The following is a 22231-nucleotide window of genomic DNA, read 5'->3' on the forward strand; positions in this document are numbered from 1 at the left end:
ATCTCCAATTGGGAACTTAATGGGAGAGTTAAAGCACAATTTAGTTTAAATCCATTTAAACAAACATCGGATGCATTAATACTCTGTACTCCCTTTGTTTTGAAGTTTTTTATTGGAAGCCACAGCCTGAATTAAAAAGCCTGTTCCCTAAAAAAATGCTACAAAGAAGGAATTTGCTCTGAGTGTGGAAGCAATGGTCTCTCTGCAGAGATCTGACACAAACCCAGCTAAGTCAAGGCTAGTGCTCTCCAATCAGTAAAGCTCATGCCTGCTGATTGGAAAGCTTTAGCTGTGGCTCAGTAAGGTGATGGGGGGGATTTGGTGGCAGGTCACTGCTTCTACACAGAGACCACCTTTTCTGTAGCATGCTGACCAGGTGACTGGCTTTTTTGCTTAAGCTGTAGCTGGTTGGTTGGTGTTCTTTTAGTTTACTGTTTTTTTTTTTTTTTTTAATGTCTATTCCCTTCCTCTATTGGGCTTTTCAATTGATCATTCAGTGTCTTCATTTTGTTTGCGGTACACAGGTATAAAGTAAGACCACAATAAAAACTGCTCTTGAGTGAATTAAATTGGGCACAAGGGGATGTGGCATGTGTTGTTGAGAGGACTGAAATTGTAACAAAGCAGGCCGCAGGGCCAGCACTGGTACATCTGGGAATGCTCACAAATGGCTAAGGAATACAGTATATAATTAGAAGAATTGTCTCTTTAAAACATTAACAGGTGATGATATTGTTAAAGCTGTAACTGCAGAGACAGTTTAAAGTTGTACACGTATTTAAAAAAGCTTATCAGAAAAAATAAACATCATTATAATGTGAAATCAATAATCGGTGGAAGCGCCTGCATTTTATACACACACTGTAAATCTCTGTATTTTTTTTTAGGAGGTTGGGTTTAGTAAAGTGATTTTGTAATTTTTTTTTTTTTTTTTTTAAATAAACCTGTCATATTTACCTTCTCTGTGGAAGGGTTTTGCACAGAGCAGCCCCGATCCTCCTGGGGTGCCCCGGCAGTGCTCCTGGTTCCCCCGCTTCATTGGGTGCCCCCACAGAGAGATGCTTTTCCTGGGGGCACTGGTGCGGGCGCGCTCACAAGACCCGCTGCTGCGTCCATTGTCACAGACAGCAGGACTCGGTCCGGCTCCCGTGTCATATGATTTGATTGACAGCAGAAGGAGCCAATGGCTCTTGCTGCCATCAATGTATCCAATGAGGACCCGACTCAGCGGCTGGATTCGCTGGGCTCCTGCACATTGCCAGAACAATTGGATTCTGGTAAGAAAAGGGGGGGCTCTGGAGGCAGCTGCAGCACAGAAGGTTTTTTCGATATTGGAGATGTTTTTGTTGGACTTGAACAAGAAGCCAATATTGAAAGCAGTAAACACTGAGGCCTCTTTTGTGTTAACATGCACTAAGGTGTGCTATGTTAATACGTTTATTTTAAAATGGACTGGCAGTCCACCTTCAGCAACTACCAGTGTTGGATGGATAACATCAAAATTACATTTAGATACAGCCCCATTTCCAAAAAGTTGGGACACTGTGTAAAATCTACATAAAAACAAAATGATTGCAATGATTTGCAAATATCATAAACCCATATTTTATTCACAATAGAAAATGGAAAACATACCAAATGGTAAAATTGAGAAAATATAAAAAAAAATTAAAAGAGAAAAACAGGCAGTTTTGAAATTGGTGGCAACTTACCACAAGTCAGGACGGTGCCATGCTTACCACAGTGTAGCATGCTCTTTTAACAGCACTATGTAAATGTCTGGGAACTGAGGAGACCGGTTGCTGGAGCTTTGGGGGTGGTCTATGGACCTCAAGTTGCATCAAAGTGGGACCAAAGTAGTGCAGGGACCACTTTTAAGTCGCACAGATATGAATGGTACTCATTGGCAATCATGGGGTATGACTTGTCATGCGACTTTGCAGTCCCAAGTAGCATGACAAGTCGCACTAGTGGAAACTAAGCCTAAGATGCTCTTTTTATACCCAATTATGTGACTGACCTGTTGCCAATTAATCTGATTAGTTGCAAAATGTTCTTCCAGCTTCCTTGTTAGTACCACTTACTTAACCATCTTTTTGTTGCCCTGATCTAACTGTTTTAAAATGTGTCAATTTCAAAATGCCCTTATTTTTTTTTCTTAAAATTTCTCTTTTTTTTCCCGTTTAAACAATTGATATGTTTTCTATTGTGAGTAAAATGGGGATTTATGAAATTTGCAAATCGTTGCATTCTGTTTTTATGTAGATTTTTCCACAGCTTGAAAATATGGTATTAAAAAATGCATGTGGTTCATACCTGCAATGATGGATAATCGGTATACAGTTGCAAGAAAAAGTATGTAAACCCTTTTGGAATGATATGGATTTCTGCACAAATTGGTCATAAAATGTGATCTGATCTTTATCTAAGTCACAACAATAGACATTCACAGTCTGCTTAAACTAATAACACACAAATATTTAAATGTTATACATTTTTATTGAACACACCATGTAAACATTCACAGTGCAGGTGGAAAAAGTATGTGAACCCTTGGATTTAATAACTGGTTGAACCTCTTTTGGAAGCAAAAACTTCAACCAAACGTTTCCTGTAGTTGCAGATCAGACGTGCACAACGGTCAGGAGTAATTCTTGACCATTCCTCCTTACAGAACTGTTTCAGTTCGGCAATATTCTTGGGATGTCTGGTGTGAATCGCTTTCTTGAGGTCATGCCACAGCATCTCAATCGGGTTAAGGTCAGGACTCTGACTGGGCCACTCCATAAGGTTTATTTCCTTCTGTTTAAGCCATTCTGTTGTTGATTTACTTCTATGCTTTGGGTCGTTGTCCTGTTGCAACACCCATCTTCTGTTGAGTTTCAGCTGGTGGACAGATGGCCTTAAGTTCTCCTGCAAAATGTAGTGATAAACTTTGGAATTATTTTTTCCTTCGATTAAAGCAATCCGTCCAGGCCCTGACTCGGCAAAGCAGCCCCAAACCATGATGCCCCCACCACCATACTTCACAGTTGGGATGAGGTTTTGATGTTGGTGTGCTTTGCCTCTTTCTCTCCACACAGTGTTGTGTGTTTCTTCCAAACAACTCAACTTTGGTTTCATCTGTCCACAGAATTTTTTTGCCAGTACTGCTGTGGAACATCCAGGTGCTCTTGTGCAAATTGTAAACATGCAGCAATGTTTCTTTTTTGGACAGCAGTTGCTTCCTCTGTGGTATCCTCCCATGAAGTTCATTCTTGTTTAGTGTTTTACGCATCGTAGATTCACTATCAGGGATGTTGGCATATGCCAGAGACTTTTGTAAGTCTTTAACTGACACTTTAGGATTCTTCTTCACCTCATTGACCAATCTGCGCTGTGCTCTTGCAGTCATCTTTACAGGATGGCCACTCTTAGGGAGAGTAGCAGCATTGCTGAACTTTCTCCATTTATAGACAATTTGTCTTACCCTGGACTGATGAACAGCAAGGCTTTTGGAGATACTTTTATAACCCTTTCCAGCTTTATGCAAGTCAACAATTCTTAATCGTAGGTCTTCTGAGAGCTCTTTTGTGCGAGGCATCATTCACATCAGGCAATGCTACTTGTGAAAAGCAAACCCAGAACTGGTGTTTTTTTTTTTTTTTTTTATAGGGCAGGCATCTGTAACCAACACCTTCAATTTCATCTCATTGATTGGACTCCAGTTGGCTGATGCCTCACTCCAATTGCCTCTTGGAGATGTCATTAGTCTAGGGGTTCACATACTTTTTCCACCCGCACTGTGAATGTTTACATGGTGTGTTCAATAAAAACATGGTAACATTTACATTTTTTGTGTGTTATTAGTTTAAGCAGTCTGTGATTGTCTATGAAGATCAGATCACATTTTATGACCAATTTGTGCAGAAATACATATCATTGCAAAGGGGTTCACTTACTTTTCTTGCAACTGTAGCAATTCCTTTATATTTGACGTCTCTCAGAGGTAATGTAGCTTTTAAAAAAAAAAACGCTCCACCCTATTAAAACAAAGAACTCAATTTTGGGTTGTTTGTTCGGTTGTCTGTTCAGAGCTTTGGCACACCAGGCTAGTTTGTCGACAGCTACTTTCTTTCTTGCAAATTTATAATTTCCTTTTCAGCTATGCTATCTAGCTCTATCCAGCTGAACTAATGTGAATATAAAACACCAGAACACAATAACAACTGTGATAGAGATGTGAGATTTTGAGTCATCAGGAAAAATGGCAGATGTGAATGCTTCCATGTACTTTGCAAAGAACTGCATTGATGCATCGGTGTTCAATACATTTTGGGAAAAAATTATAATCTAATGGGAACGAAATAGTTGAAACTGCATATGACAGCATCTCCTTTTTCTATAATGTGCAAGTATATGTATCGCCATCTAGCGATGAAAGATGGAACTGAATTTCTCTAAAGTATACAGTAATTTCACTTTTGCAATCAAATTGGATAAACTCCTACTGTTTCTGCTTCCTTTTATACAGCATACTTTTTTTTTAAAGTATTGCCCTCCTAGTTTTTTTTTTTTTTGTAACAAGTAAAGGTAAGCAGCAATTTTTTAATATAATATATATATTTTTTTAATGCTACTTGAATGGGGATTATGTAACATAAAGCAAGTGTTATTTATCCCAGTTTGGTTGCAAAAGTGGAAAGCACTTCAAAGGAGCCTTGAATAGAAGTAAAAACCTGAGAGGGATTCTAAACTTTCACTCTATCCATAACTAGAAAAACATTTTTTGACTTGACATACAATTGAAATCCTACCTAATGGCTATCAACCAATGAAAATGCAAATAGAATTGCGCTTATGGGAAAAATAAAAATTGTACCAGAAAAGCACCTTGCACTACATTGGATATTAAAATATAACCCTCTAATTTAGAAGTTGGTGCTTCTCTAATACAAAGTTTTAATAGTGGCAATATTAAGTGAATAAAAATCTATAAGTATACTCTACGTAACCAATAAGTGAAAAAATAATTCTCAATAAATGTGAAAGTCCCAGACAGAATCTTCATTAAGCCCAACGTGATATCAGGAAAAAAAACACCCTTCATATGTGTTCTTCTCCCAACTCCTATTCCACCATTGTGCTCAACGTGAAGGCTTACCAAAGAGATAAGACCCCCTATGCTAAAGTGATCATATTTACATGATGGTCATAAAATCCAAAAACCCAATCGCATAAAAGAAATCAACCGCTCCTTGCCAAGGTTACCTCTACAGAATACATATAAAGAAAGGGGAAGAGAAAAGAGCCAAGTGAGGAGCACGCAGCACTGGTGGACATCTCAATAAGAGGTAAAAGACTGCTTTGTGCAATACACAAAGAAGGTAAGTATAACATGTTTTTTATTTTAATTAAAAAATAAATGTACCTGTGACCCCATTACAAGCTTCTGCATGACCGTGCTGCCCCTCTTTTGACATCACATTGATCATGTGACCGTGCTAAAACCTAAGGAATGACTGCTAAACCTAAGCACTGTCACAAGGGAGAGGGTCTCATTCTCCCCCATAATGGGAAATGCAGGGTAGTATTGCCAGCTTCAGTGAAAGAAGTAGCAGTGTTTGCAAGTGAAGATACGTTGGCTGAGGTGGTCAGTTTGTTCTGCATGCACATGTCCTGGAAAATTGTAGGTACGGAACCCTAAAAGGAATTTTAGAAATAAGCCTAAATATAATTTAATGCTTACAAACCACCATTCTTAAAACCAGGAATCTTGCATGTTAAAAAATGCCCTCTCCTTTAAGAGCTGTTGGTCCTAGTGGTCAATCCCACTCAAGTCCCCAATGACCATACCGAACCAATCAGCATGATTTGATTGCGAATTACCACCACCCGTTTTTAAGCTGCAATGACACTTGGACCGGATGGGTTAAAAATATATAAAATGTCTAAATACCTAAATGTCTAATGCCGCGTACACACGATCGGCATTTCCGATGGAATAAAATCTGATGGAATTTTCTGTCGCAATTCTGATGAAGCTGACTTTCATCAGTCTTGCATACATACTGTCAGACTAAATTCCGACCGTCCAAAACACGGTGACGTAAAACACTACAACGAGCCGAGAAAAATTAAGTTCAATGCTTCCGAGCATGCGTTGACTTGATTCTAAACATGCATGGTTTTTTTTCTCCGTTGGAGTTGCACACAGACAATGGGAATTTCCGATCTTTTCTTTTCCAAAAGTCCGATGGGGCACACACACGATTGGAAATTCCGATGAAAAAAGTCCATCGGAAATTTCGATCGTGTGTACGTGGCATTAGGGCATGTAAAACTGTGATATTCTTTTTTCAGTGTAGGTGGCATTTGTCTTTAACTGAGACTTCATATGTTTCAGTAGGTTCATTTACTGATTTCAGTTGTTCTTGTTCCATCTGCTTTGCAGCCCACTGCCCCAGTGATCTGTGAGTTCCTTACAATGATGGCAATTTGTCATACTACGGTTCCAGAGCGTGACGGAGACGAGATCATTTATCAAGCTTCATCTCCAGGTACGCCATTGAAAAGAACAGGATCTGTTGCCAAAGCTTACCCTTCTTTTTTTTTTTTTAAGGTTTGATTTATTAAAACTACTAGTCATCCTGTCTTATATCATCTGCCAATTCTTACCAAGATTGTGTAGCTCTTTACTATATACCACAATACTACACTATACTATACATGCTAATATACTGCCAGCTGTAGCAGAATTAGTAAATTAAAATATAAACTAGAAGTGGATCAGCAGTGGGAAGAAATGGAAAAATACCTTGTACGCTGATCAGTCATAACAATAGGACCACTGACAGGTGAAGTGAATAGCACTGATTATCCTGTGACAATGGAACCTGAACATGGGTGGCTTATATTGGACAACATGTTTTCCCTGAAGTTCATGTGTTGAAAGTAGGAAAAATTGGCAAGCGTATGTGTGGCGAACGCCGCGTTCAGACCCCGGTTACCTTCATCAACTTGTGCCAAATGGCTGGTCATCACGCTGCACTATCACTGATACACCACTATGACACTTTCAGCCTCACCCTGCATAAAGATTTTCCAGCTTGCACGACCACCATAAAAGTGACAACATACTGAGAGCAATCGTCACTGGGTTTGGTTAACTACATAGTTAAAGGGTCACTAAAGGAAAACATTTTTTTTTGCTGAAATGACTGTTTACAGGGTATAGAGACATACAAGTTAACTGATTCCTTTTAAAAATGATTAAAAATAGATTAGATTAAATTCAATCATATAATGTGCCTCTAGTTTCACTTTCGTTTTTAAACTGGTTTCATGTTTCTGTGTAAAGCGACCCACAGAACAAAAACAAACAAATCCAGGGCAGTGTTTTGTTTTTAAAATGAATCTGATTGGTTCTGAGGAGTTTGACACACAGCTTGGACCACAGTGAAAAGCTCCCATGAGTTTTTTCATAAGGAGCCAGACAAGCAGGAAGTGTGGAGATCAGAGCAGAATTAGAGCAACTTCAAAGCAAAAACGAACAATGAGGACATGAAACCAGTACTGCAGTAAGGTAAAGGAAGCTATTTAGCTAAAAAAACATTTTCCTTTAGTGATCCTTTAACCCTTTGTACACTGCCACCATATATTTATCATAAATATCTACAGTATGTTCAGAATAACGATTCTGCCTTTTAATGTCTGTAATACCCACTGTCACCACAGATAGGAATATCCAGAGATTTACTCTATAGTAGCGCTCTTCAAAAAGTCACAAAGTCTTTAAGTTTTGCATGAGTGCATTAGACAATACTAACGCTTTTTAAAGTATTGTTTAACGTGGTTGTATAGCAGAAGTTTTTTTTATCTTAATGCATCCTATGCATTAAGATAGAAAACCGCCTGTGTGCAGCAGCCCCGGGTCCCATTTCTATCCAGCGATGTGCACGAGTGTCTCGGCTGTCAGGGACTGTCCCTCCTGATTAGCTGAGACACAGCAGCAGGGCCACAGCAAATGCTTGGAGATCCCCTACTCTATGTATTTTGGCAATGAAACACAGAATCACTCAGGCAATGTTCCATGCCAAGATTGAGGCAGTCTTCCCGGACAATGTTTCCACCTACGAAAAATGATGGAGACACTGGATAACCCATTTCCTCCCCCCTGACTTTGATGACTCACTTCCACTATGTTAAACTACAGAATATTCATTTTTTTTACTGGACATGGTCCTCTCTAGGGACCCCTACTGCTTTTGACTCCTCCTCCCTTTGCCTGTCCAACTTCCCCTTCTCCCCCCTCCTATTTGTCAAACAACTTATTAATATCTTGGCTGAGATGCATGATAGCCTTCATTCCTGTCTACCCCCCCCCCCCCTTTTTTTTATACTACTTTAGCAGCCTAGGTTCAACTTAAAGCGTAGTTCCACGCAAATTGACAAGTGTAGCTTATATGAATCAGTACATAATAAATTGTCACTCCAAAATAAAATTCCCCATCACAGTACTGTACCTTATTTATTACATCTGAAGGGCTACTTCCGGTGTCTCGCTCCCGCGGGAGTAGGCGTTCTCCATGCACCGCACTGTCTCCTGGGAGCGAAGTGTCGTGCATCCCATGACTCAGTGCGGCTCGAAGCCCAGGCAAATCGACTGTTGTCATGGCAACCATGACGTTCACGGCGCAGCTCGCCGTTAACGCTGTGCATGTGCGGGAGCCAGCGCTGCGATTGATGGGTGATATGCATTCACCGCTTCCTGGAAACAGGTGCTTGTGGGCTTCACAGTGCCCACAAGCAAAATGGAAACGACCGACAGCAGATTGTCTAAGTTATCCTTGCTCATAAAAATGGACAGCAGCGGTTTAAAAACATCTAAGTAGTGAGTATGGTAATGTAGTGCGGAATGTAGTAGAATGGGGGAAAAAATTGGCCGCGGAACATCCGCTTTAAGGGAAACAATGAAGAGCTTACTCCTCTGTATCAAATATGTTGCTACTTGATCGGAGCTAACCTCCTGTTTTTTGTCTTTGCCTAAAGATGTGTTATGATTAAATTATACTATGTTCTTCGAATTTTCCTGATTAGTATTTTTTTTTTTCCTGTTATTTGTATTGATATATTAAATGAAATTTGCTCTATAAAATATTTGAACAAGAAAAATCTGTCACCTCGATGGTGCTGGAATCTGTACCAAGTGGCACTGTATAGGGCGGTTTGCACCCAGGGAGGAATGCCCAGAGTGCACACAACTTGTGTTCCAAGCATTCATCCTTGGGCGCATAAAGCCTTAATTATTTTGGTACAACTTCCAGCCCCATTCACACACAGCATTTTTCAGCCTCTTAGACCGTTGCTGAAAGTGGAGCTGGATGATGACATTTAAAAAAAATACTCCCAAGGTCCTATAGGCAGCTTAAAAATGTTTTTTTAACTAGATCATATATATCGGTATCAAAAGAAAATTCTCTTCATTGCGTACAAATATATGGAACATTAAAAACTACATGAGCTCTGGTATGCATGATATTCAAAACATGAGATATCAATGTTAAATATGCAGATAGCAAGAAATACAGAGTGTATTTTTCAACGCTGGATGCTACAGTTCGGAAAACACCAACGCGTTTCAATCGTTTTCTGTCCTGATCTTCCTCAGGGGGATGAAGATATCAAATGTTAAAAAACATATCAAAATTATAGCATTGTACAAGAAGGAAGAAGTGCACATATATGGACACATCATCCAATTGATTTAGCCATTATTTGATCAAAAGAATTATACCTTCAAATTGGAATATCGTGTGTAACAAGAGCCAGCTAAAAACATAGGGACAGGGTGGTTTCCAGGTGGTGGTCTATCCAGGAAGGGGGCAGAAGGTCCAAAGGGACCCATGGAAAATCACTCCTGCTGGATGTAAGGAAATGGAGAGAAGCACACACAAGCCTGCAATCTAGATAATAGGGCTGAATGAAGATGGTTATTTGTTGTTTAATTGTAGATGGTAAAAACATGTTATGTGTCATGTATTATTGGCTTGCCCTCAAAAAAGTCCTTGATGGTAAAACGCACTCAATATACAGCTGACACCTTGATGGGAATTTCTTTCAAAAAAATATGTGTATCCCACTGTCAAAAGAAAAGAGCAGCACACAGTGCTATCAATTGATGCTCCCTCAGAAAACATCAATATGGGACACATATATGTAAAATGGGATTATATATAGAAGGGGTAAAGGAAAGAAAAATCTATATAGAGATCTCTTAACCTTAATTATGTAGTCAATTCAAATCCAATGTAGGTTATCCCTACAGATCTGTTTAGAGACACATATGCAGTTTTCAAGTTTAAAGGATCAAGGATTCATGTAAGGAGTCTTATTTTGATCCCTTATCTCCGAGTATACTGCATATAAGGAATATATCCATATCTATAGAAATACACACAGCCCTCAAAAATTCCACTCGCTTGCTCGCATTTTGCGAGTGAATTTTGAGGGCTGGGGGGGGGGGGGGGGCACAGCCGGCAGCCTGGGTTGTATGGGAGCCGTTCTTCCAGCGATCGGATGGGGAAGAGAGGCGGGCTGAACAAGACTCCGGTAGACAACGTACAGATATTTAAGACCCAACTGATAAGAGACTGGAGACGTTGTTAAAAACATTGTTTTCTACAGCCAGAGGGGTAGCCCAACCTGCAGTAGCAGCTTTTAGTATCTGGCAAGCCTTAAAAGACCAGATGACGCAGGTCTTGAAAGATATCCCGGCTCAGCAAGCTCGAGAGTTGACCGACTTCCCCAAGGCATTATGCTTTGTAGTAGATGCCATCAAGGACTCTATACAACAGTCCTTCCGCCTTACGCTCCTTTTAGTACATATGCGTAGGCTGCTCTGGTCAGCTGAAACCCCTTGCAAAAAGCCTCTAGCAGGGTTTCCCTTCCACGGAGAGCGTTCATTTGGGGAAGATCTGTATAAGTATATCAAGGAAAATTTCCAGTGGCAAAGCACGCTGTTGCCAGTTAAAGAGGTTTAGGGATCCCCCATCCTTTTAAAGGGCCCTCCTCTCCGGTTCCTGGGCCTTCTGCTTCCAGGCAGTTCAGACCCTCAAGGGCAGTCTCAGGCTCCCAAGAAGCCATGGAACCGTAAGCCGGCCAGGCCTGCGTCTAGGTCAGCATTTTGAAGGTTCACCCCCACTCAGTGGGGAAAGACTTCAGCGGTTTGCGGGGGCCTGGCAAGAAAGGATCCAAGACAATTGGGTCCTCTGCACAGTTCCGAGGGGTACAGGCTGGAGTTGCAAGAATTTCCTCCACCCCGCTTCCTGGCCTCAAGCGTCCCTAAAGATCCAGTAAAAAGAAAGTCTCTAGCGTTGGCCTTCGATCATATGCTTCCCAAGGTTTGGGTTTCTATTATTTTACCGTCCCCAAGCCGAATGGAGACATAAGATCCATTCTGGATCTCAAGGTCCTAAACCAGTCCCTAAATGTCTGATCCTTTCGAATGGAATCAATCCGGTCAATGGTCGCCTCCCTGCGAGGAGGAGAACTATTAGCGTCCATAGATATCAAGGACGCATACCTACACATACCTATCTTTCTCGGCCATCAGAAGCTGTTACGCTTCGCGATAAATCTTTGCCATTTTAGTTTGTGGCTTTACCCTTCGGACTAGCCACTGCACCTCAGGTGTTCACGAAGGTGCTGGCCCCCCTGTTGGCCAATCTAAGCTCTCACAGTATATCTATAGTACTCTATTTGGACGATCTATTGCTGGTAGATCGCTCAGTTGCCAATCTAAATCTAGCAGTACACAGAACCGTGAGGTACCTGGAGGCCATGGGTTGGATTCTCAACCTGGACAAGTCAGCCTTAGTTCCTCTGAAAAGGCTGGAATATTTGGGTCTACTCAGACACAGATCAGAGAAAGCTTACTTTGCCTCAAATAAAGCGTCAGCCTTCCATTCACCTTTATATGCGGCTGCTGGGGGCAATGGTAGCCTCATTCGAGGCTGTCCCATTTGCCCAGTTCCAAGGAGACTACAACACGCCATCTTATCCGCTTGGAACAAGAAAGCCCAAGCCTTGGACTTCCCTATGTTGCTCTCCCCAACAGTTCGGCAGAGCCTTTGCTGGTGGCTGGTTCCCCAGAATTTGCTAAAAGGAATGTCCTTTGTTCCAATATCTTGGCAGGTTGTGACTACAGATGCCAGTCTGCTAGGCTGGGGTGCAGTCCTGGAGAAGCTATCTCTCCAGGGAAAGTGGTCGGTCTCCGAGAAATCTCTACCCATCAACCTGTTAGAGATTCGGGCAGCTAGTCTAGCCCTATCAGCATGGACAGACAGATTGCGGCGGTTCCCAGTCAGGATTCAATCTGACTATGCCACAGCTGTGGCATGTGTATATATAAATCACCAGAGTCGCACAAGGAGTCGTGCAGCCCAAAATAGAGGTGGACCAGATCCTGATTTGGGCAGAAAAGCATGTCCTGTGTATATCAGCGATTTTCATTCCGGGAATAGACAATTGGCAGACAGACTTCTTAGGTCGCCAACAGTTGCTCCCAGGAGAGTGGGCTCTTCACCCAGACATCTTCCGGGGCATTTGTCAGAGGTGGGGAACACCAGATGTGGATCTCTTGGTATCAGTTCTCCCTAATTTATGCGTTTCCTCCACTGCAATTGTTACCCCGCCTCCTTCGCAGGATAAAGTCGGAAGGAAAACCACTGATTCTGGTCACTCCAGCTTGGCCCAGAAGGGCCTGGTACGCAGAGATTGTAAAGATGTCAATAGGACTCCATGGACCCAGGGGCCAATATTACACCCTTCCTTACGGTCTCTAAATTTAATGAAGGGTCTCTCTAATTCTGTAGTGTCTACACTAGTTAATGCCAGAAAGCCAGCATCTATGCTTACTTATTACAGAGTTTGGAAGGCATATGTGGCCTGTTGCAAGGCCAAAGGGTGGCATCCTTGCAGGTATGTCATTGGCAGAATACTTGAGTTTCTGAAGTTGGGGGCAGACATGACATTAACCTTGAGTACCATCAAAGGCCAGGTCTCGGCCTTATTAATATTTTTTCAAAGGCCACTTGCTACACATTCTCTGGTTAAGACCTTCTTACAGGGGGTGATTCGAAAACCTTGTGCCCGTGGGACCTGAATCTGGTTCTCTCTGCCCTACAGAAGCAACCCTTTGAGCCTCTGGCTCACGATCCCTTGGTCCTCTTGACCAGGACGGTGGTGTTCTTGGTAGTCATAGCCTCGGCTAGAAGGGTATCTGAGTTGGCGGCCCTTTCATGTAAAGAGCCATACCTAATTCTTCACAAGGACAGAGTGGTCCTGCGGCCTCATTCGGCCTTCCTCCCCAAGGTAGTTTTAAACTTCCATCTGAACCATGATCTGGTTCTCCCTTTTTTTCCAGAACCCAGTTCTGCAACAGAAAGATCGTTGCATGCTCTGGATGTACTGAGAGCAGTTGAAATCTATCTTAAAGCTACTGCTCAGATTCGGAAATCAGACATTTTATTCGTTCTGCCAGAAGTTCCCAGAAGCGGACAGGCAGTGTCTAAGTCCACTATTTCTAAATGGATTTGACAGGTCATTACTCAAGCCTATGGCTTGAAAGGAAAGGTTCCTCCGTTTGAGGTTAAAGCACACTCCACTCGAGCGGTTGGCACATCCTGGGCAGTGCATCATCAAGCCTCCATGGCTCAGGTCTGTAAGGCCCCGACCTGGTCGTCAGTCCACACTTTCACTAAATTTTACCAATTGGATATAAGAGAGTGAGGAAGGCGCCTTAGGGCGCAGTGTGCTACAGGCTGCAGTTTGATTCCTCACGTCTGATGGCGCCCGGCGGATTTTGGTGTCTCCCTCCCCTCATTTGGCATTGCTTTAGGACATCCCACATAGTAATTCCTGTCCTTCTCTGTGTCCTGTGATGTACGATAAAGAAAATAGGATTTTTATAACAGCTTGCCTGTAAAATCCTTTTCTTGGAGTACATCACGGGACACAGAGCTCCCGCCCCTCTTAATGGGGATATTGTGACACGTATTGCTTTGCTACAAAACTGAGGTACTGCTGGTATGGGAGGGGTTATATAGGGGAGGGAACCTCCTGCCTTAAGGGCGTGCCAGTGTCCATCACCTGAAGGTAGACTCTCTAACCCACATAGTAATTACTATGCTTCTCTGTGTCCTGTGATGTACTCCAAGAAAATGCTATGGCAGACTGATCTTCAGTTATATACCATGTCACACCATTGCTGTAACCACAGATCTTTGTTAGGCTTGCGGATGAAAAAGGGACATACATTGGTCCCTATGAGATCACGGATGACACCCGATCTCGTCCGCCTCCGCAAAGATCCGATTTTGCAGACGGAAGAAAACCCTATTTTTCCTTCCGTCTGCAGATCGGATGAACACTGACACACGGTCCGTGTTCATCCGATCCCCCCATAGGGGAGAGCGGAGAAAAGACAGGGCGGTCCCTGCACAGTGAGTGGGGACCGCCCTGTCATCCGCCAGCTCAGCGGGGATCAACGGAGCGATCCCCGCTGAGCATACATTACTGATCCGCCCCGTGTGAAAGGGGCCTTACTGTGCAGTTTTGTATACCACAAATAATGTGACGTACTAAGGAAACATTTTTGAAAAAAAAAAAAAGTTGATCAGTCCTCTGCCAGCCTCAAAATGTTGGAACCCCAGGCCTCTGTCTAAATTACCTTTCCGTGAATCCATGTCTGATTTGAAAACTGTGAGCTGTTTCCACAACCATATCAAAAACAATTGGATAGTCTGAGATTTTCCGCCACTGATTTATTGTACTTTGATCCATTGTAGGTGGAGCGCCTTATCTTTCATCTAACACCTGTTCTAATTTCCTGTTTCATAGATGAAGGGGCTCTTGTGCGAGCCGCAAAACAACTGCGTTTTGTCTTTACTGGAAGAACTCCGGATTCTGTCATTATAGAGTCGGTAAGTATGGCAGTTTTTTTTTTTTTTTTTAGCTGAGTAGTAGTAGATAGACTTTTCTTGACATTGAAAAGCAGAATGTAGATTTTAAATCCATCAAACGCACTAAATATAACCATGTGACACCCTTTCCTGTTTTTTGTGCAATAAGAGTAAAGTTAAATAGTGTGTAACCCCAACACTTCATATTCCTGATATGTGGCTGCTGTACTATGTACTCGTATGAGAACGTATCCTGTTCTCTTCGTATTGCTTCCTTTGTGTGAAATCCCTCTTGTTCCTGCCAGCCCCTCTGCTTTCCTACTAAAAACTGACCACACTAAGCAGGAGAACACAGCGTGGTCAGTTCTCTAGGTATGCTGGGAACTCAGTCTGACTTGTCCTAACACATCCCCCCTGCCCGCTCACTCTCAGTCTTCTTCAACTGGGAAGCTTAATGTGCTTTGCTTCTGAGAACAAAGGAAATGTGATCCATCTATAAAAAAGTTATTTATAATTTATTTTTCTTGCACAGACTTGATCTGTACAATGATAATGTAGAAAATTGTCCATGCATAGGTCCTAATTGTTCAGATGCAATGGAAAAGCCATAATCAATAACAAGCCAGTTTGTCAGAGGTATAAATCTCACTTGTGCGTGTTAATACCCAGCTAGGCTCAGGGGACATGTCTTGTAGAAAGTGTGGTTAGCCTCACCATGTTCTGTCTAAATTTTGATTGAGAGGATCCTTTCATCATAGTTACCTGATCATAAACCTCAGTGTTGTAATTAGAAAAGCTCCAGACTCTGCTTGCCTTAGGGAGTATCTAAAAAAAATGTTTTCTCAGACCTCTGGGGAAAGCAGGAAATTGGGTTTCTAGAGAGTTCTGTACCCATACAGAGTACAGGTCAGGCTGGTATATTGCAAGAAGGTGACTTTTACATTTTTTGATGTAGTAAAGTCCCGGGGCACTGAAGCCCGATGGGGACCTCCAAAGTTAGGGACAGATGACATCCTTCTGTGTAGAATGGGTTGCAAGGCATGATGGGTGTAATGCAAGATGACAGGGTGGGCACCAGACACTTTTAGAATGCAAAATAAGATTTCTTGTCTCTTGAACAGAACTGTGGGGAGAGGGGGGTTAGGGCCAGGATACGCTTGGGTAGATGCAATGTTAAAGCGGAGGTTCACCGGAAATTTTTTTTTTTTTAAAAGCCAGCAGCTACAAATTCTACAGCTGCTGACATTTTAAAACAAAGGACACTTTTCCCCGCCGCCATCCTCGGTGAGGGAATCTGTAAGTGAAGCGCTGTGGCTTCACTGCCCGGGTTCCCTACTGCGCATGCTCGAGTCATGCTGCGCCCTCCTCACTGGTCTCTGCTGTGTTCTGAGAGCCGTGTTTTTCCCAGAACACAATGGGGGAGTGACGTGAAGGGGCGGGACTCCCGTGGCTGTCTATACCCGGAAGTGGTGAAAATACTATACTATATTATACATGTAGCTGCAACCCCCCCCCCCCCACCCCCTCCTGAAAGGGCCAAATGTGACACCGGAGGGGGGGTTCCGAAAATCGGAGGTTCACTTTTGGGTGAACCGCCGCTTTAATGTTCAGACTCTGAGACTTCTATAGGCAGTTATACAGGTGAAGGCCTCCAACCGGACACCACTTCTGTTTAGGTAGCACAATGTCTCCTATGGCAACAATCTTGTAGAAGTTACTAACTGTAATTGTATCCAACTATTTGCAACACTCAGTTCTCAGCTTACCCCAAAATCACTCACTGTAGGTCAGGGATATGCAATTAGCGGACCTCCAGCTGTTGCAAAACTACAAGTCCCATCATGCCTTTGACTCTGGGTGTCATGCTTTTGGCTGTCAGAGTCTTGCTATGCCTCATGGGAATCGTAGTTCTGCAACAGCTGGAGGTCCGCTAATTGCATATCCCCGCTGTAGGTCTTCACTCAATGAGCTCCCAGTCTCTCTCACTAGACCACAGATCCACTAGCCACTGGATCCCCTGAGCTCTTTCACTATTAGCACTCAGTATCTTAAAGCGTCACCCCCGATTCCCTGCTGGGTCCCTGGCTTTGTACTCAGATACTCTTCAAGTGTCACCCCTGCTGAGTTTTTTTCCTTGGGAGAGTGCAGGTGATCAGCACAGGGCCAATCAAAACTGTCCAGAGGCCCAAGGATCTTACAGCCTCATAGGACAGTCAGAGTGGAATGAAAATTGCTCCTACAAGCTTTAACCAGACACTGATAGATGTCACAAGACTTCTATATACTGTTGATGAGAAAAGGAATTTAGCAGTTTATTTTTACAAAAATAATTGCATTTCCATGTTATGTGTACTGTGGGAGACCAGATATAGTGAATGCAGAGTCCTGGGTTTAGTAGCACTTTAAGGCACATTGTGATGGATATTGTTCCATTTTGGATGCTTTGTGCAATTTTCTTTTAAACCATATTCTTTATATTGTAGGTACATTTCTTTTGCATTCCTATGACCGAAAATTTAATTTGAAGTAGTTCTAACTTTTTTTGCCATTCATTGTTTCTTGGCTCCTTTCTCCACGACCCTTCTATTTTTGCAGAATAAAACAAAATGTTACCATTATTTATAGCTTCAGTGTTTTGCTGTGGCTTGTCAGCTGCGATTCCCCCGGCGCTGTGTTATGAGATTTAGAATTAAAAGTAACACTACCAGAGATCAGTGTCAACCTGCACATTTTAACCACTTAAGGACTGCCTAACGCGATATACGTCGGCAGAATGGCACGGCTGGGCACAATCGCGTACCTGTACGTAATTGTATAAAGCCCAGCCGTGGGTCGCGGGTGGGCGCCCGCTGCACGCTCCTGTGCCCCGGTCCAAAGCTCCGTGGACGCGGGACTCGCAGACCCGATCGCCGCTGGAGTCCCGCGATCGGTCCCCGGAGCTGAAGAACGGGGAGAGCTGTGTGTAAACACAGCTTCCCCGTTCTTCACTGTGGCGCTGTCATCGATCGTGTGTTCCCTTATATAGGGAATCGCAATCAATGATGTCACACCTACAGCCACACCCCCCTACAGTTAGAAACACAGATGAGGTCACACATAACCCCATCAGCGCCCCCTAGTGGGTTAACTCCCAAAATGCAATTGTCATCTTCACAGTAAACGATGCATTTTAAATGCATTTTTTGCTGTGAAAATCACAATGGTCCCAAAAATGTGTCAAAATTGTCCGAAGTGTCCGCCATAATGTCGCAGTCACGAAAAAAATCGCTGATCGCCGCCATTAGTAGTAAAAAATAATAATAATTAAAATGCAATAAAACTATCCCCTATTTTGTAAACGCTATAAATTTTGCGCAAACCAATCGATAAACGCTTATTGCGATTTCTTTTACCAAAAACAGGTAGAATACGTATCCGCCTAAACTGAGGAAAAAAATAGTTTTTTTTTATATATTTTTGGAGGATATTTATTATAGCAAAAAGTAAAAAATATTGAATTTTTTTTTACATTTTGGCTCTATTTTTGTTTATAGTGCAAAAAATAAAAACCGCAGAGGTGATCAAATATCACCAAAAGAAAGCTCTATTTGTGGGGAAAAAAGGACGCCAGTTTTGTTTGGGAGCCACGACCGTGGAATTGTCAGAGCGACGCAGTGCTGAATCGCAAAAAGTGGCCCGGTCATTGACCAGCAAAATGTCCGGGGCTGAAGTGGTTAAAGCCTCAGTGTGCAAGGACACATAGGCTAACATAAAGGGGTGTTTAGAGGCGGGGGGAAATAAGCCAATCCCTCCTAGGAGCAGCTGTAAAAATGTCCAATGTGCATGGAACCAAATAGGGCTCTGAACCTTGCCCATTCCTCCCTCACATTTTAATTGGACAGTCACTATGATGGGCTACTTGATTGGCCATTAAGAGTATGTTTGAAGTAAAAGGGGGAAGGGCAATCCTCGTTCCTGCAAGTTGAGGAACTTTGTATGTTCAGATTGGCTGGCCTTCAGCTGTAACAGAAGTGAATAAGAGCTCATACATGTACACACTTCTTGGAAAAAGTTGGGCGATCTTAATGTGAATATAGATGTTTTTAACAATTATCAGCAGAAACCAGCTCTTCCAACACAGACTTGTATTCTGTATCAATATGCTTCCGGACTATCCAACACACTGCCAAAAGGCTACTGAGAACTCTGACTTGTAGGAAAGGGTGGCATGTAAGAAAACCCCCTTGATTGGCCCCTCATAGCCACCTGACCACAGTTCAGACCTGGAGGTGCATTGTTGGTCATTTGGATACTGAAAAGATGCATTAAAACAAAAGTTTTGGATTAAAAAAAAAATACTTACCTAGGTAGATGCAGGATCGATCCTCTATGGCTGAGAACTCGGCAATCAAAGCTTGCTGATTGCTCAGTTCTCAGTCTTTAGTTAGCAGAGAGCCGGTGACTGTAAGTCATCGGCTCTCTGCTTTGCCCCTCCAGCACTTACTGGTGCCAGGTTGTGGAGGGATTGGGAGTGACTGACTCAGGCTTTTAGCGGCCAGTCAGGAATCTGGGTGGGTCCCAACATTAAAGTCTGGATCCCTCCAGAGCCTGGACCGCCGAGTGACATCGGCCAACAGCTGACTGTAGCTTTTGGCCCCCCTTCTTTAATCCATCATTTTCTCAAACGTGTGTTCAACCCAAAGTTCATTTGTATTTGCCAAGCTGCCAATATGCAGGTCAGGTGTCCCCAATCTGGTTCCTTGCCATCTTGTGTATAAAGACAAGGTTGCAAAACACAGTCGAGCTGAAATCTATCCAATAGCAATTTGTGAAAGTTGCAAAGATGCACATGTGTAATAGTGTCATTTTACATTTTTTTTTTCTTGCTAAAGTAAGAATTGTTAAAGTATCTTTTTTATTGCGGTGTTCTCGCTGGGGAGGATCTACCTCATTACTTTTCTTATCCTTGGGGTTGGGGTTAGAACCTGTTTCAGATTTTGAGGTCGGTGTTCTCATTGGGGAAACTTTTAATGTCCAACATACACTGGTCTCCAGGACAGCAAATGAGGGAAATCTCCTCTTCCACAGACCGTAATAAAAAACATCTTTTCACAAGAAAAATAAAAAGTTTTGGCTCGAGTTACTGTAAGGTAGACCCAGCACAGTTGCATCTTTCCTGAATAGGATTAGCGGTTTACTGATTGATTCTCTCATTGCCTGGAGATGTTCTTTAATTGATTTGAAATCTCTTTCAGCTCGGTCAGGAGGAAAGGTTTGAGCTGCTTAATGTGCTGGAGTTTACAAGGTAAATATATAATTATAGTCTCATTTAAGAACGCAGAATATATTGTTCTTTAATGCCAGCCTCATGTAGATCAAAAGTCAATGTGTCTCATCGTTTTATTTTATTAAAGGAGATGTATCTTAATCCTTCCAACACACTTTGCCGTATAATGCGAAATTTCTTTGTTTCAGTAATCGAAAACGTATGTCTGTGATCGTTCGTAATTCATCAGGGAAACTGAGATTGTACTGCAAAGGGGCTGTAAGTAATAGACGCTGCAATGCAACTCAGTCTTCCATATGCCAAACAGTGTCTGCTCCATCATTGCATGTAATGCCTGCGCATGCTTACTTCGCACCTCTCTTCTAATTGCATTCAAATTAGAACAACTTTAATGTATGCCGCTTTAATTTCCTTCACAGTTTAATAGGTCTTTGGTTTAACACAGGGGTCGACAAATCCCGGGCGCCAGGTCACCATGGCGACTAGAAATAGTGTCCTGGCGACTTGGCTTGGAAGGTGGGCAAAAAAAAAAGTTTTTTTTTTGTGAGCTGGCGCCATCTGGTGGTGAGCCGTTGGTATTACACGTTATTACCACCAGATGTGATCTGGCGCCATCTGGTGGTGGCCGTTGGTATTACAAGTTAAGCATTACAAGTTAAACAGCAATTCTAATGTCATTTTTCACTATTTTCACTGCCATCTTCTTCCCTCGAATTAGAACCCCCAAACATTATATATATTTTTTTTATCCTAACACCCTAGAGAATAAAATGGCGATCGTTGCAATACTTTCTGTCACGCCGTATTTGCGCAGCGGTCTTACAAGCGCACTTTTTTGGGAAAAAATTAAACTTTTTTTAATTAAAAAATAAGACGACAGTAAAGTTATCCCCATTTTTTTTAATATTATGAAAGATAATGTTACGCCGAGTAAATTCATACCCAACATGTCACGCTTCAAAATTGCGTCCGCTCGTGGAATGCCGACAAACTTTTACCCTTTAAAATCTCCATAGGCGACGTTTAAAAAAATCTACAGGTTGCATGTTTTGAGTTACAGAGGAGGTCTAGGGTTAGAATTATTGCTCTTGCTCTACCAATCACGGCGATACCTCACATGTGTGGTTTGAACACCGTTTACATATGCGGGTGCTGCTCACGTATGTGTTCGCTTCTGCGCGCAAGCTCGTCGGGACGGGGTGCGTTTTCTGGCTCCTAACTTTTTTAGCTGGCTCCTAGATTCCAAGCAAATTTGTCAACCCCTGGTTTAACAACTAATAACTATTAGCAATATTTAACAAATCCATTTCAATTATTTACATATTTAGTTTAACCTTTTCTGCCCCACGATCCCATCTTCTGTAAAATCAGCCTGCTCTTATGTAGGTAAACCATTTTGCCACGTATTCACTTGGTGTGCTGACTTTCCATTCTGTTGATATGGTGGCTCCACTCACCACATCTTGATTGCAGGCTTAAGCGCCATACACATGGGCTGAATATCTATCAATAGAAATCGGTCGATATTTGGCCTGTATGTAAGGTTGACAAAAGACAGATGTTCGGTCGGCTTCTGTCGGACTGTCTAAGAAGCATGTCCGCTTCCGATCAGCATTCTCATCGCTGACCAGTGTGTTCTGGCAGAGGGGCTGTCTCCCTGTCATCGGGTTTTTGGTACAGAATCTCCTCCTAAGCTCTTGCGTTTTTTCCTTCAGCTCACTGGGTTGTACGAAGAAAAACTGTTATGTCGCGTACACACGATCGGATTTTCCGTCGGAAAAACCTTGGATGGTTTTTCCAACGGAATTCCGCTCTAGCTTGGCTTGCATACACACGGTGACCCAAAAGTTCTCTGAACTTTCGTTTGCCAAGAACGCGGTGACCTACAACACTACCACGAGCTGAGAAAATGAAGTTCAATGCTTCCGAGAATGTGACAAATTGTTTCCGAGCATGCGTTGGAATTTTGCGCGTCGGAGGTGCTACTTTCCGATAGGATTTTTCTCTGGCGGAAAATTTGAGA

General features: G+C 42.5%; 1 protein-coding gene across 6 annotated transcripts in view; it reads left to right on the forward strand.

The window, feature by feature from the left end:
- Positions 1 to 22231, forward strand: part of ATP8A1 (ATPase phospholipid transporting 8A1) — a 308603-nt gene that overhangs the window by 174556 nt on the left and 111816 nt on the right. For all 6 annotated transcript variants that reach the window (XM_040335011.1, XM_040335010.1, XM_040335017.1 and 3 more), the window contains 4 exons: positions 6434 to 6539; positions 14881 to 14963; positions 20177 to 20226; positions 20397 to 20466. In XM_040335011.1, the coding sequence (XP_040190945.1) occupies positions 6434 to 6539; positions 14881 to 14963; positions 20177 to 20226; positions 20397 to 20466 (309 nt within the window). The remainder of the gene's footprint in view (positions 1 to 6433; positions 6540 to 14880; positions 14964 to 20176; positions 20227 to 20396; positions 20467 to 22231) is intronic.

This window comes from Rana temporaria, chromosome 1 (genome assembly GCF_905171775.1).
Source record: "Rana temporaria chromosome 1, aRanTem1.1, whole genome shotgun sequence".
Lineage (NCBI taxonomy): Eukaryota > Metazoa > Chordata > Amphibia > Anura > Ranidae > Rana > Rana temporaria.